General features: G+C 43.3%; 1 protein-coding gene across 8 annotated transcripts in view; it reads left to right on the top strand.

The window, feature by feature from the left end:
• The window catches only part of patj (PATJ crumbs cell polarity complex component), a 172,183-nt gene that overhangs the window by 126,133 nt on the left and 29,480 nt on the right, over positions 1 to 16,570 (top strand). For all 8 annotated transcript variants that reach the window (XM_070447485.1, XM_070447482.1, XM_070447481.1 and 5 more), the window contains one exon: positions 13,621 to 13,817. In XM_070447485.1, coding sequence (XP_070303586.1) covers positions 13,621 to 13,817 — 197 coding nt within the window. The remainder of the gene's footprint in view (positions 1 to 13,620; positions 13,818 to 16,570) is intronic.

Here is a 16,570-nt window from a genome sequence, read left to right as displayed (position 1 = left end):
CCTAACACAATGGTGGATCTAAGTGCTGGCACTAGCGCTATACATCTGGGGGGGGTATCAGAAATATTTGATGCTATTTTCACAGCCGTTACTATGAGCGTAATAGCTGGCGGTAGTGGGAAAGGGCTAGGTTTTGATGACTAAACAGGTCAATCAAGGCGTTCCGTGGCTTAATACTGCATGCTCTCCTGTCAAGTTGTAATGTCACATGCACAGCGAAATGTACAGCGAAATGCTTTAAACCCCAAAATGCAGTAATCAATAACAAGAAATAAGAACACAAGAAAGTAAGTAAGCATACTATATACAAGGTCAGTCAGTTCCAGTAGCATATTTACAACGTGCAGGGATAGTTATATTTGTATAGGGGTAAGGCCATCACGATATATGATAAACAGAGTTCTGTAGGTTATTGACGGTCTTTGCGTTGTCATCAACTCCAATTCGGCTGGACTATTCTCATCCTAGTCCATTGTGGATTGCTTGATACTACAGACCAAACAGCATTGGGCTACACTAACGAGTGATAGCAGCAGTACAAGAGGCCGGACAAGAGGCTTTGTAAGAGGCTTGGGAATGTGAATGGACACAAGCTGAATGGAGTGTGCACTGCAGGTAGGCCTGTGTGACGAATGCAGAAGCATGTTTGGTCGAAAGCCTCACGAATATACCGCTTAGAAACGTTTTATGGATAGGCTCCTTGGCTAATGCATGGCCAGGATAAGAAAGTCACCCGACGTATTGCTCTTGAACCAGCTTTCGTTGTTGTAGGGTAAGGGTAGCCTGTAAGGGCTTGTTTTATTTTAATTACGCAAAACTGAAAACAAGCAATTGTTACAGGACACTAACTTAAATGTTTCTAAATACTCTAGTTCCATGATAGCCTGCATGTATTCTTTTTTTTTTACGCACATCCAAAATATTTACAGGATCTGGTAATAGCCTACATATACTGAACAAAAATATGAACAAAATTTAAATGCCACGTTTCATGAGCTGAAATAAAAGATCCCTGAAATGTTCCATACTCACAAAAAGTATGATCATTACACAGGTGGACAATAAAAGGCCACTCTTAAATGTGCAGCTTTCACACAACACCATGTCTCAAGTTTTGAGGGAGTATGCAATTGTCCACCAGAGCAGTTGTCAGATAATTGAATGATCATTTCTCTACCATAAGCCGCATCCAACGTTGTTTTGGAGAATTTGGCAGTAAGTCCAACCGGCCTCACAARGCCAGCCCAGGACCTCCACATCTGGCTTCTTCACCTGCGGGATCGTCTGAGATGAGCCAGCTGGACAGCTGATGAAACTGTGGYTTTCCACAACGAAAGAATTTCTGCACAAACTGTCAGAAACCATCTCAGGGAGGCTCATCTGCGTGCTCGTCGTCCTTACGAGGGTCTTGACCTGACTGCAGTTCGGCGTCATAACCGACTTACGGGCAAATGCTCACCTTCAAAGGCCACTGGCACAATGGAGAAGTGTGCTCTTCATGGATAAATCCCAGTTTCCACTGTACAGGGCAAATGGCTGACAGCATGTGTTGTGTGGGCGAGTGTTTGCTGATGTCAACGTTGTGAACAGAGTGCCCCACGGTGGCGGTAGGGTTACGGTATGGGCAGGCATAATCTACGGACAATGTACACAATATTTGAATTCAGAGATACCGTGACGAGATCCTGAGGCCCATTGTCATGCAATTCATCCCCCGCCATCACCTCATGTTTCAGCGTGATAATACACAGTCTCATGTCGCAAGGATCTGTACATAATTCCCGGAAGCTGAAGATGTCCCAGTTCTTCCATGGCCTGCGTACTCACCCACAAATCCATAGATTAGGGCCTAATTAATTAGTATAAATTGACTGATTTTCTAATGAACCGTAGCTATGTAAAGTCTTTGTTGCTTGTTGCATTTATATTTTTGTCCAGTGTAGATAAAAAGGGGATATCCACTCACTGTTCTCTGTTCTGCTGCCGCCAAACTTGATCTTTTAATAAAACCTTGGTGATTTAAGATTTATTTCAAAGAACCAAAGCCCTTTATCGTTAGTCTTGACTACTTGGTGAATGCATTGTGTATGACAACAACAACAAAAAATCCATTGGGAGGATATGCGTGTTTTTTAATGAAATTCAACTAAAGGGGGYAAAAACATTTAGCTTACGTTTCAAAATACGAGGTTTACAGGCATTAAAAAAAAATATCTCGTGGTGTGAACCCTCCKCTCTGTCTCCGTCCCTCGATAGCTCACTATGAAAGATGCAAGTGTTTGTGTTCTCGGAAGTACGGCAACTAATCGGTCTCCTCCGTTCCAAAAATACTGAATCTCAGAAATTTTGACACTCGGAAATGGGAGTCAACACCGGAAGTCGACGTGCAAAGAGTCGAGGAGTCAATTATTTTGAGTCGACTTTCTACCACTACGTCACTGTTGTTAAAAGTTAGAAAAATGGCAGAGAAAGGCACGCGACAGAAGGGAAGTCCTCTATGGCAAGACTTTGAGAAGTTAAATGAGAACAGTGCAAGGTGCAATTCAGGTACAGTAATGATGGTACAGGTGCAATGCATTCAGAAAGGGAGGCACCGTGAGACCCAAAGCATTGCTGGCAGCTGCATTGTGAATTCACCTGTAATTGTATTCATTTCTCTTTGTAAAACTTTTTTAAAACTTTATTTTTTTAAATGGCAGTTTAAATGTTAAGACATTTTTGGCTGGATAGGCTGCCCTTCCACTGTCAAAATCCATGCCCTAACCAACCGCTTTACCGATATTCAACCAGCTTTCGGTTGGCCTTAAATATCCCCACCAGTGCATACTGAAATTGGCACTTTGGAGTACGTTTTTTAAGGACACACCTCAGCGCAAGCGAGCTCATATAAAACGGGCAAGTTACCAATCCTGGCGCTAGGGTTTGAAAATAGAAGATCCCCGGCTTTAACAGGTCGAAATTGCGAACAAGCATACGTTTGACAAATGCACTGGTTTAACACCAGACACGAACACTGTCATGGTCCTTTTTCCTTTGAGTAAAAAAACACTGTTGGTAATCTATCTGTCAGCCCAACCAACCATCTCTTCACGTTGTCATTTTTTGTTTGTTTTCTTTCGTCCCATCTTTACGTCCCAAATAGCACCCTATTCCCAATACAGTGCACTACTTTGGACGAGAAATAGTCAATAGGGTGCCATTTGGGATGRTGACCTTTTCTGGCTTGGCTACATTTCTGTGGGCATCCCTTAATCCTCTCCTCCAATAGAGATAATCTCACCTCAATTGAATTGACCTCGTGGGGTAAATGATGGAGAAAGGAAATGATCCCTAGTGTGTATGAGACTATTAGCTGTGTTTGTGTGTCTATTTGGGATCAGGCCATTGGTAAATCGACAGCCCAATCATGGCTGGATTATTGCTGTCTCCCTTCCACCCACCCTTGTCTCAGCTGGCCGCTGCCGCCACCCCCCCCCCCCCCCTCCTACCCACTGTTTGTGCCAGATGCAGGCTGTGCACACACACATATATACACCACACACCAGTGCATACAGACTTGCTCGCACGCTCTCGCTCTCTCTTAACTCACTCTCACCACACACACACACACACACACCACACACAACACACAACAATAGCAACACAGCGTTCCCTGCGAAAGCAGAGAGCTCTAATTAAACAGCAGCAGCTGTCCTGCCTCCCACCCTACTGGGTGGAGTTGACTGTTACGCTATAGCCACTCCTGTTGTGTGTGTCTCTCTCTCTGTGTGTGTGTCTATCTGTCTGTGTCTCTCTCTCTCTGTGTGTGTGTGTGTCTTTGTCTCTGTGTGTCTCTCTCTCTCTTTCTGTGTGTGTGTCTCTCTATTTGTGTCTCGCTGTGTGTCTGTGTCTCGCTGTGTGTGTGTCTGTGTCTCGCTGTGTGTGTTGTGTGTCTCTTGTGTGTCTCTCTGTGTGTGTGTATGTCTCTGTGTGGTTCGTGTCTCTGTGGTGTGTGTCTCTGTAGGTCACGAAGAGCGATGAGTTCACGATATGTATTCTTATCCAACCCCCAGTCTATAAAAACTATCATAAATTAACTGTAAATTAACTACACTGCTCAAAAAATAAAGGGAACACTTAAACAACACAATATAACTCCAAGTCAATCACACTTCTGTGAAATCAAACTGTCCACTTAGGAAGCAACACTGATTGACAATACATTTAAATTTAAATAAAGGTGGAGGTAGCGGTCCTGCTGCTGGTTGTTGCCCTCCTACGGCCTCCTCCACGTCTCCTGATGTACTGGCCTGTCTCCTGGTAGGCGCTCCATGCTCTGGACTACGTGACAGACCAGCAAAACCTTCTTGCCACAGGCTCGCATTGATGTGCCATCCTGGATGAGCTGCACTACCTAGCACTTGTGTGTGGGTTGGTTTGTAGACGTCCGTCTCTATGCACACTGAGATGAAGCACCGCGCGGCATTCAAAAAGACCGGAAACATCAGCCCGCAGGAGCATAGGAACTGAGAAGTGGTCTGTGGTCACCACCTGCAGAACCACTCCTTTATTGGGGGTGTCTTGCTAATTGCCTATAATTTCCACCTTTTGTCTATTCCATTTGCACAACAGCATGTGAAATTTATTGTCAATCAGTGTTGCTTCCTAAGTGGACAGTTTGATTTCACAGAAGTGTGATTGACTTGGAGTTACATTGTGTTGTTTAAGTGTTCCCTTTATTTTTTTGAGCAGTGTATTTACATCATTGGATTCTAGGCATTCTTCATAACTCAGACTGTCAACAAAGCATTTTAACACTACAATAACTTGCAGGCTTTTGACCTTTTTGTTCTCTGCGGCAATGTGTTTTCAATTCAATACCGAAATTGGTCCCCACAATCAAACGGCTGACTGCGATGAAAGCCTCTACTGCCAACCGGACTCAAATATCAAATGGTTAGCGAAAAAGACAGAAAAAAGAATGAACACCCTGTGCACAGCAGAGTCTCTAGACCCAGGTGCTGGTTTTGGCAGGAWCAACTAGTCTGTAGGGAATAGTGTGCCATTTTGGATGTGCCCATGGTACGTGTTGGAGATGCACAGATTCTTCACAATCAACACATCTTCACAGTGCCTGGAGAGGAAAAGTATTTCACTTATCAACGTGGTGTAATATTCTCATTCTGTGCAGAATGTGTCATGAACACACACAGACAGATGAGCCCAAACACCCCCAAACTTGAGACCAATGGCGCGAACATGTTAAAAACCCCATCGTCTTTTTAATAGTATTTTTTTTTAATAATCTTTAACAGTGATTTATTAGACATAGTTATTTCATGAAAATAACTCAAAATATATTTGTAAATCATTTATTTCCCTGAACCTCTTTTTGCCATTGAAATGCTCAGTCTGATTGTGTGGGTGTATTGATATTAATATTTACATACACAGCCCTGATTGGTGGATAGGATCATCTAGACTGGAGCCTACCCCGCTTACCCCTTCGAAGTAGGAGGATACATATGCAAATAAAAGGTGACTGGTCATTTGTCAGAATAATCCAATTGTGATGTCATGATCTGGTCCAAAAACTCCATCCTACCTGAACAGGCTGAACCCCTCCCCCAAACAAAATCCCCCCACGAAGAGTGGACACACCTACTCATTCAAGGTTTTTTTTCTTTTTTCTAATAGTGAAGACATCAAAACTATGAAATAACACATATGGAATCATGTAGTAACCAAAAAAGTGTTAAACAAATCAAAATAGATTTTATATTTGANAGTAACCAAAAAAGTGTTAAACAAATCAAAATAGATTTTATATTTGAGATTCTTCTTCTTTGCCTTGATGACAGCTTTGCACGCTCTTGGCATTCTCTCAACCAGCTTCACCTGAAATGCTTTTCCAACAGTCTTGAAGGAGTTCCCACATATGCTGAGCACTTGTTGGCTGCTTTTCCTTCAATCTGGGGTCCAACTCATCCCAAACCATCTCGATTGGGTTGAGGTCGGGTGATTGTGGAGGCCAGGTCATCTGATGCAGCACTCCATCACTCTCCTTCTTGGTCAAATAGCCCTAATACAGCCTGGAGGTGTGTTGGGTCATTGTCCTGTTGAAAAACAAATGAAAATCCCACTAAGCGCAAACCAAATGGGATTATGTATCGCTGCAGAATGCTGTGGTAGCCATGCTGGTTAAGTGTGCCTTGAATTCTAAATAAATCAGTGTCACCAGCAAAGTACCCCCACACCATCACACCACCCCCTCCATGCTTCAAATCTCAAATTTCCACCTGTCTAATGTCGGTTGCTTGTGTTTCTTGGCCCAAGCAAGTCTCTTCTTATTATTGGTGTCCTTTAGTAGTGGTTTCTTTGCAGCAATTTGACCATGAAGACCTGAGTCACACAGTCTCCTCTGAACAGTTGATGTTGAGATGTGTCTGTTACTTAAACTCTGAAGCATTTATTTGGGCTGCAATCTGAGGTACAGTTAACTCTAATGACCTTATCCTCTGCAGCAGAGGTAACTCTGGGTCTTCCTTTCCTGTGGTGGTCCTCATGAGAGCCAGTTTCATCATAGCGCTTGATGGTTTTTGCGACTGCACTTGAATAAACTTTCCAAATTGACTGACCTTCATGTCTTTAAGCAATGATGGACTGTCGTTTCTCTTTGCTTATTAGAGCGGTTCTTGCCATAATATGGACTTGGTCTTTTACCAAATAGGGCTATCTTCTGTATACCACCCCTACCTTGTCACAAGACAACTGATTGGCTCAAATGCATTAAGAAGGAAAAAAAATCCACAAATTAACTTTTAACAAGGCACACCTGATAATTGAAATGTATTCCAGGTCATGAAGCTGGTTGAGAGAATGTGAAGAGTGTGCAAAGCTGTCATCACGGCAAAGGGTGGCTACTTTGATGTGTTTAACCTCTAATTCCTCCCAAACCCGGATCCGGGAGCACCCCCCACAGTAAAGAAGCTGACTAGCATAGCCTAGCATAGCGTCACAAGTAAATACTAGCATCTAAATATCATTAAATCACAAGTCCAAGACACCAGATGAAAGATACACTTCTTGTGAATCCAGCCATCATTTTCTATTTTTTAATGTTTTACAGGGAAGACACCAATATGTTAAATCTATTAGCTAACCACTTAGCAAAAGACACCACTTTTTTTACTCCACCAGTTTTTACTCCATCAGTAGCCATCACTAATTCGACCAAATAAAAGATATAAATAGCCACTAACCAAGAAACAACTTCATAAGATGACAGTCTGTTAACATATTTATTGTATAGCATATGTTTTTTTTGAAAAATGTGGATATTTCAGGTATAAATCACAAGTTCTACATTGCAGCTGCAATCTGAAATAGTGCCCGAAGCTGCCAGAATAATTACAGAGACCAACGTCAAATAACCTAATTACTCATCTTAAAACATTTCTGAAAAATACACAGCGTACAGCAAATGAAAGCCCAACATCTTGTGAATCCAGCCAATATGTCAGATTTTTTAAGTGTTTTACAGCGAAAACACAATATAGCATTATATTAGCTTAGCACAATAGCCAGAAACACAAGCAATTTACAGCAGCGCACAGGTTAGCGATCGTAACAATACAGCAAAAGATATATAATTTTGACTAACCTTGATATACTTCCTCAGATGACAGTCCTGTAACATCATATTACACAATGCATATAGGTTTTGTTCGAAAATGTGCATATTTAGCAGCACAAATCGTGGTTATACAATGTGATCAGTGGCAACAGGTCATGCATTCTGACCGGCGCCATCTTGGAAAGGCACCTAATCTAATCAATAAATAATCGTAAACTTGACTAAAAATACAGGTTGGACAGCAAATGAAAATGCATTAGTTATTAATGCAACCGCTGAGTTAGATTTTTAAAATTAACGTTACTAGACATACAGTGTGCGTTACAGCCAGACTAGTGCCCGCAATAATGGCGGACAAATGCGTTTACATTTTTCCACATAAATACGGAATAACATCATAAATAGCTCTTACTTTTGGACGAGCTTCCATCAGAATCTTGGGCAAGTGGTCCTTTGTCCAAAAGAATCGTTGCTTGGTTGTAAAACGTCGTCTTCAACTTCGGAATTAGCAGCTAACAATAGCTATGTGGCCAAACATGCCCAAATCCTCAAAACGCAATACTAAGGAAATTCCGAAAATAGCAATATACTCGCATAAACTGATATAACTCGGTTTAAAATAACTTCGTTATGATGTTTCTAACACCTATATCGAATTAAATTACAGACGGATATAGCTAAGCCGATAACTGAGCGTTTCAAAAATGCATTCTGAGGTCTTGCTTTGCGCAATGACGAACGACGAAAAGAGACTCCCCTCGTTCCTTGGCCTTTTTATAAGCTCTGAGAACTACGTAGAAACTCCATTCCACTTCTCATTGGTACTGACATCCAGGGGAAGGCGGGTGCAGTTCATGCGACCCATAGGATACATACAGAACTTTAAACTGATCTGAAGACAGAGCCTCGTTTTCAGACCTTCGCAGTTCCTGTCATGGATTTCGCTGCAGAAAGAGTTCTGGTTCACCCACAGACATAATTCAAACGGTTTTAGAAACTAGKGATTGTTTTCTATCCAATAGTAATAATAATATGCATATTGTACGAGCAAGAATTGAGTACGAGGCAGTTTAATTTGGGAACGATAAATGTCCAAGTTGAAACAGCACCCCCTGTAGTGTCAAGAGGTTTTAACACCTTTTTGGTTACTACATGATTCCATATGTGTTATTTCATAGTTGTGATGTCTTCACTATTATTCTACAATGTAGAAAATAGTACAAATAAACAAACTCTGGAATGAGTAGGTGTCCAAACGTTTGACTGGTACTGTATATTTTTTATGTAAAATCATGTTTTTGACTGCACTGCCCCTTTAACATTTTGTGGTTTGTGATGAAGCTAGCCAACACGCGATTAGCATTAGCAGCTAACGTGATTTATTTTACCCACAACTTGCTGAGAAAGGACAAGCCTAGCTTTTTGCGGACAGTAAAATACACAAAATAATAGTGTGATTATAGAGCACTTGTGAATTTATTTTAAGAAGCAAAGTGGAAAGCAGCGTCATTGTCACCATCTGCAGCATTGCATCTGCACTGCAGCGTTGACCATGCAGACTGACTCGTGGTAGTGCAAGAACTGGTCTCCTTGAGTGACTGGAGACGGGGCTTGGTGTGTGTGTGGAGGGAGGGGGAGAGAGAGACGACTCAATTAGAAAACCGAGTAAACTATGAAAACGAACATTGCACACGGCCGCGTAAACATATTTAACAAACATTGAAATACCATTATACAAGATAAATTATAAACCCAAATCCTTATCCATTTATCAATACCAGTATATAGTTAAATAGGGCATACTGCCCAGCCCTACGATGGTAGTGGAGCACTGGACAGTGATGGAGGAGCCTCATTAACCAGTAGATGCTGACGTTGATGACCTGACACTCTATCCCATCGTCTCTCCCGCACGTGCTTGCTCCCTCTCTCTCTCTCTCCCCCGCCCTCGCTCTCCGACTGAAGTCTTAAACACAGCTACTATGCCACAGCTAAGTGTCGAACTAACGGGGACTAGCTTCTGTCAGACACTCCTTTTCCATTCCTTCTCTCCACGGGATCATTCACAGGTCCTCTTAGCCAGCAGCCTCACTAAGGGCCTATTCAATCAAATACGGTCATGCCACTCAATTCCCCTTTTTCCTGTCATCTACACACACACTCTCTCTCGCTCTAGCCTTTTGGGGGCCTTAAGGCATTTTGTTGGATGTAGAGAAATGTCGTTTTAGAATTGCAGCAAACTTTAGACATTTGCCATGGTCGGTGAGAAGATTTTACAATTTTCTAACTCATTTCATGCAATTCTACACATTTTGCCATGGGGCGGAGAGAAGAATGTGCAGTTTTTAATATATCTGAGTGACTTAACAAAATCAAGGGGGGGCCCTCTGTAATTCGCATGATTACCTCTAGTTTAGGTAGCTGGATAGACTATATCCGGCTAGACGAATTTACCAATTGAAAAATTGTTAATTGACATGGGCTAATTCAATGACTCTCGGTGACTGTCATAACTAGAGAAAAACTGTTGAAATTGCACCTTGTGTATTCTACTATGCTAACTGTCCCCCCCAAAATCCTGTGTGTCTGTTGGATGAAGTTATGGTTTTGTTTTTTCCACAGCCAAAGCGTTGTCACTAAAACCACTGATACAGCCAGTAACTGTTTTAAACCGCTCCTAATAAAACGTTCTGGCAACGTTTCTGAGGTTGCGGTTTTCGGACCAGAACGATGCGCCTCCATTTTCACGTTCCTCATTTTCTCTCTGTCCGCATCTCTATCTTGCTACCTCTCTTAGGACTGAAGAGAGGCAGAGAAATGTCTCATCTTCCCTTTCTCAACCCATCCAATTTCTTCCATCTCTTCCTTTCTCTTTCCCCTTAGTTTCTCTCCTTTCTCCCCCCAACCCATCCGCCCTCCCTCTTTTCCTCTCGCTTCTTACTTTTCTCCATATCTCAACCCATCCACAGTTACTATCTCAAAGGTCTCTTGTTCTTTTCACTTCTTTCCCCTCTCTTTTCCACTCCTACGCTTACATTCAACCCATCCATGTAGTAAGGTATCTCTCTTCCTCTTTTCCCTTGTCCCCCCCCCCGCTCATGGAGTGATTCTCTCCCCCTCATTTTTATCGGTTGGAATTTATGGACCTCTTTGGGCTTTTAATTACTCTTCTCACGGCGTGACTGGAATGTAGATCTCTCTCCCTCCCTGTATCTCTCCCTCCTTCCCTCTGTCTCATCCCCCCCTCACTCTCTCCTTCCTCCTTCCCTCTGTTTCCATCTCTCTCTCTGCAATAAAAAAAGAAAATTAAAACATTGAGGGCCGCCTCAAAGGTCACAGATATCATCCCTCCTTGTTATGTCACTCTCTTCTCTCTCTCTCTCACCCCCTTCATGTTTACTGTGTTTTTAATCAAAACAGGAGTGAAAAACTATGCTGGACAGAAAGGAAAATAAAAAGGGAGGAGAGGAAAGGGGGATATTTAAGTGTGCATCATGTCATAGGGCCTGACGGCATTATGAAAGGTGAGGAGTTTTGTGAGCAGGGTCATTAATCCCAGTCATCCATCAAAATGTTGGAATAATGTTGGCTTGTTATTGTCGGGAGGCCTCAATAACGTTGCGTTGTGGTTTGGGAAGCATCCATCCCATTTGTCTCCGCCAAATAACGACCCGTGTGAACCTGTTTGCTGAATGGACGATCAGGTGATGGGATAAATGAGTTGGACGGAGGAATCTGTGTGCTATCAAGTTAACTCTGGAGTGGGTGGCTTTTTCATGATGTTGCCAGCAGGACCAAATTCCCTTTTGAAAGTGTTCTCTCTTCCCTACTCTCACGCACACACACAACATAGATGCACAGGTTTGTGTGTATCAAGTAATCAGTTACGACAATTGCAGTTACATGTCTTTTACTTTTACTAGTGTATGTGTGAGAGAGTAGATGCTTGGCTTGTGCTTTTTAGTTGAAAAATGCCTCTCGAAARGTTTTCAATTGAATGAAATGCTGCGCATGAGAAGTAACCGTCTCTCTGCAGTTGGTTCGATTTAAAGGGGTAATCAGAAGTGGAAACAATAACAAAGCGGCCACCCCGCCCCTGGTARGGTGAAAAGCTGAGGGACAGGGCTGGAGAAATGTAACCACTCTAAAAATTCATAGACAGATATGGATGCAAGGACTTACCATCCATGATATCAAAATTATAGTTTTAACCATGTTTTCATGTGTGGGCAGAACTYAAAAAGCGTGTGCGAGCAAGGAGGCCTACAAAGCCTGACTCAGTTACACCAGCTCTGTCAGGAGGAATGGGCCAYAATTCACCCAACTTATTGTAGGAAGCTTGTGGAAGGCTACCAGAAACGTTTGACCCAAATTAAACAATTTAAAGGCAATGCTACCAAATACTAATTGAGTAAATGTAAACTTCTGGCCCACCGGGAATGTGATAATAATCATTGAAATAATCATTCTCTCTGCTATTATTCTGATATTTCACATTCTTAAAATAAAGTGGTGATCCTAACTGACCTAAGACAGGGAATTCTTACTAGGATTAAATGTCAGGAATTGTGAAAAACMGAGTTTAAATGTATTTGGCTGAGGTGTATGTAAACTTCCGACTTCAACTGWATATAGTGTTTTGTTGACGTTTTCAAACTGAGTAAAACAAGCTTGTATTTTGGTTCTCATGAAGTGCGACAGTTAAACTGAGCTCATGAGGCATTTCTAAGTTAATGGTCTTCAAGTATCACTGGATACACAGCATTCATTTAGTCCAACGATGGATGGAGCTGATTGTCCCTTTACAGGTGTTGCAGCAGGACCAAGTTTCCTTTGAAGATGTTCTCTCTGCCCTCTTTCTACACACACACACACACACACACACACACAGACCCAGCGTACATGCGCAGGGCTGTTTGTTCAGAAAGCAGAAGATGTGAATGTAATTTGTTTTGATAGGATTAGATTTCCCTCAAAGGCAGCTGCCTATCACGTAAGATGGGCATTCAGTATCTTCAATGGAACACACAGCATCGCCATCAAAAGTCAACGGGCGTGATTAGTTTCCATGACACGTACACACACACACACACCCACTGAAGGATTTCAGTCAGGACCTCGGCTCTCCCCTGCCTTAGCCGTTGACCGAGGGGGGGGGAAATAAGAAAGGAAGAGAGATGAGAGAACACACAGGCCTGTGGTCTGCCCGGCCATCCCTTTACCCACGCCAGAGGATTACAGTAAATAACAGCTTATCTAACCTGGCACCAGTGTAGATCTATCAGCTCTACAGCGGGACTCGGACACAGCCCTGGGGTACCCCAGAATGGATTGATTTGTACAAAAAAAAAGCACATGCAGTGGGCCAAATAAATGACTACTTTTTGAAAAGATGGAATGCAATGGTAGCCTGCTCCCTGTTTGTGCTATAATGTTAACTCCTTGCCATTCCAAACATGACGTGTCTGGCATATGATGGCACAAACAGACTGGTACCCAGGCTAATGCAATGGTGCATCCAAAGCGAGTTTTGAATACTGCTGCAATAGGGATTATTGSATTGCATGCAATTACTTTTCGTCCTCGGCGATCGAGAGAAACTAGCWAGCATTATAAAACTGGAACGCAAAGCTTAGACTTTAGCTAGAGAGCAGAGATGAAAAGGTTCCTCTGTGTATTGGAGGCAGCCCTGTGGCTCTTCAGAAAGTTGGGAGATATGGTCATTATAATAATTGCACTCGTGTATAATGGAACAGGCCAGGGTATTCCACRGGCTGGACAGGTCAAATTGTCATCACAGTAAAGAGAAAGAAGAAATGTGTGTGTGCCGCCTACGGATGTGTGTGCCAAGAATTCAGTCAGGAGGGTTGCCCTTGAGACCTCTTCTAGTGTGTGTGTGTGAGACTAGATAAATGGTATGCCGGTGTAATCTTTCCCCTCCAACTTTCTACAACACTGAAACACAGTATTAGAAATAACCACCTGTCTCTCTTCCTCTCCCTCAGAGCGGATCAGGCTGCGCTACGGGGAGCTGTGCGGGGAGCTGCTGTGTGTGGAGCTGGACAAAGAGCGCCAGGGCCTGGGCCTGAGCCTGGCGGGCAACCGCGACCGCTCCTGCCTCAGTATCTTCGTGGTGGGCATCAGCCCCGGGGGCCCCGCTGCCAAAAACGGAAACATCCGTGTTGGGGACGAGCTGCTGGAGGTGAAAGGGTCACACACACACCTGTGCGAACTCACACATGCGTATTGTCTCACATACGTGTGCGAAAAGACAGTCATACGCACACATGAGCCAATTGCAGGGGTTGATTAGGTGGACAAGGTAGTATAAAAGAGGCCATGTTGGATAGTCTGCCCTTGTTCTTTCACCTCTCTTCATTCCCTCTTCCTTTCCTCTTTTTCTCTCTCTCTCTCTCTCCCGTCCCCTGCGCATGCATTCTTTCATTTGGGATCGTCACAGCCCTTTCTCTCCCTCCCTCCCTCCCTCCCTCCCTGTAATAGTCTTATCCTGTTAAGCCCTTGAGGGAGAAAATGAAACGGCTCCATCACTGTCACTGTTGATGCCGAGGCCAGTGCTCCTCTCAGGCCACAGAATCCATCACAACACATCACGTGTGTGCGAATAGGGGCTGTGTGTGTGTGTGTGTGTGTGTCTGCCTCAGAGAAACGCAAAAAAAGTGTGCCTCTATACTTACTTATACTGTATCTGTTTCTCTACTTTTTAGTTTATTTTCTCTCTTTCTGTCTTTCTGGGAAGATTGCGAAAAAGCATTTGCTCTTGCTTCCTCAACGAATGAAAATAACTTGAGTGTGGGCCTACTACTAATGAATCTAAGCGGGGATTAGTCATGCAAAATAGATGCGATTAATTCTTCTGGTTGATTTAATTCTTCTGGTTTGATTAGAGTCGTTGCTGGGATTGAGCTCTGGGACTGGCAGAGTAAGTGTCTAATGAATGCAGTGAATTATAAATGTGTCAGTCTGGGGCTGAAGTGTTCTGTCGGTTTTTCAAAACGCTCGTCTGAGATGGTCTTCCACAAACATTGACACTAACGTGGAAGAGCCTGAATTGGAACTGACGTGTTGTCAGCTGACCTTAGTCTGTTACTATGACCTCTTCATTTATTTTTCTCATTCCATCATATCACGTTCTCCTCCCTCCAGCAACCGTCTGTTTTTTTTCTCTTCTCTCCATTCCTCCCACCCTCTCTGTTGTGCTCGCGCTGCTCATTACAACAATGTCACTGCCACCATGAAAAATGTATGTGGACCGCCACAAGCAGCGACAGCGGAGGGAGGGAGACCCGACCCACTGCAACACACAGGCTGATGCGCGCGTGCACACACACACTGTCACAGACTGATGCACACACACGTGCAGTGCCTTCGGAAAGTATTCAGACCCCTTGACTTTTTCCACATTGTTACGTTAGACTTATTCTATAATGGATTAAATAAAAACATATCGTCATCAATCTACACACAATACCCCATAATGACAGGTTTTTAGAATGTATTCAGTGTAAAAATTACAAACAGAAATACCTTATTTACATAAGTATTCAGACCCTTTCGATGAGACTCGAAATTGAACTCGGGTGCATCCTGTTTCCATTGATCATCCTTGATCATCCTCCAATTCTACTTGATTGGAGTCCACCTGTGGTAAATTCAAATGATTGAACATGCTTTGGAAAGGAACACATCTGTTTATATAAGGTCCCACAGTTGACAGTGCATGTCAGAGCAAAAGCCATGAGGTCGAAGGAATTGTCCGTAGAGCTCCGAGACAGAATTGTGTCGAGGAACAGATCTGGGGAAAGGTACAAAAAATGTTCTGCACGATTGAAGGTTTGCAAGAACACAGTGGCCTCCATCATTCTTAAATGGAAGAAGTTTGGAACCACCAAGACTCTTCCTAGAGCAGGCCAAACTGAGCAATCGGGGGAGAAGGGCCTAGGTCAGGGAGGTGACTAGGAACCTGATGGTCACTGACAGAGCTCGAGAGTTCCTCTGTGGAGATGGGAGAACATTCCAGAAGGACAACCATCTCTGCAGCACTCCACCAATCAGGCCTTTATGGTTGAGTGGCCAGACGGAACCCACTCTTCAGTAAAAGGCACATGACAGCCCGCTTGGAGTTTGCCAAAAGTCACCTAAAGGACTCTGACCATGAGAAACAAGATTTTCTGATCTGATGAAACCAAGATTGAACTCTTTGGCCTGAATGCCAAGCGTCACGTCTGAAGGAAACCTGGCACCATCCCTACGGTGAAGCATGGTGGTGGCAGCATCATGGTGTGGGGATGTTTTTCAGCTGCAGGGACTGGAAGACAAGTCAGGATTGAGGGAAAGATGAACAGAGCAAAGTACAGAGAGATCCTTGATGAAAACCTGCTCCAGAGCGCTCAGGACCTCCGACTGGGGCAAAGGTTCACCTTCCAACAGGACAACGACCCTAAGCACACAGCCAAGACAACGCAGATGGCTTTGGACAAGTCTCTGAATGTCCTTGAGAGGCCCAGCCAGAGCCCGACTTGACCGCCATCGAACATCTCGTGAGAACCTGGAAACAGCTGTGCAGCGACACTCACCTCCAATCTAACAGCAGCTTGAGAGATTGCAGAGAAGAGTGGGAAAACTTCCCAATGCATGTGTGCCAAGCTCTGTACGTCATCAACAAAGTACTGAGTAAAGGTCTGAATCTTATGTAATGTGATATTTTCAGTTTTTATTTCGAATAAATTAGCAACAATTTATAAAACATTTTTACTTTGTTCATTATGGGTTGTGGTGTCGATTGATGAAGGAAAAAAATGAGTCAATTTTAGAATAAGGCTGTAACGTATACAAAGTGTGGAAAAAGTTAAGGGTTCTGAATACCTTCCGAAGGCACTGTACTGTAAACACAGAAAAACACACACTCAGGGACACAACATTTTACACACACACACA

The sequence above is a fragment of the Salvelinus sp. IW2-2015 genome, linkage group LG16 (genome assembly GCF_002910315.2).
Source record: "Salvelinus sp. IW2-2015 linkage group LG16, ASM291031v2, whole genome shotgun sequence".
Classification (NCBI taxonomy): domain Eukaryota; kingdom Metazoa; phylum Chordata; class Actinopteri; order Salmoniformes; family Salmonidae; genus Salvelinus; species Salvelinus sp. IW2-2015.
The sequence above is the reverse complement of the archived record's forward strand: the minus strand, read 5'-3'. Positions and strand labels throughout refer to the sequence as shown.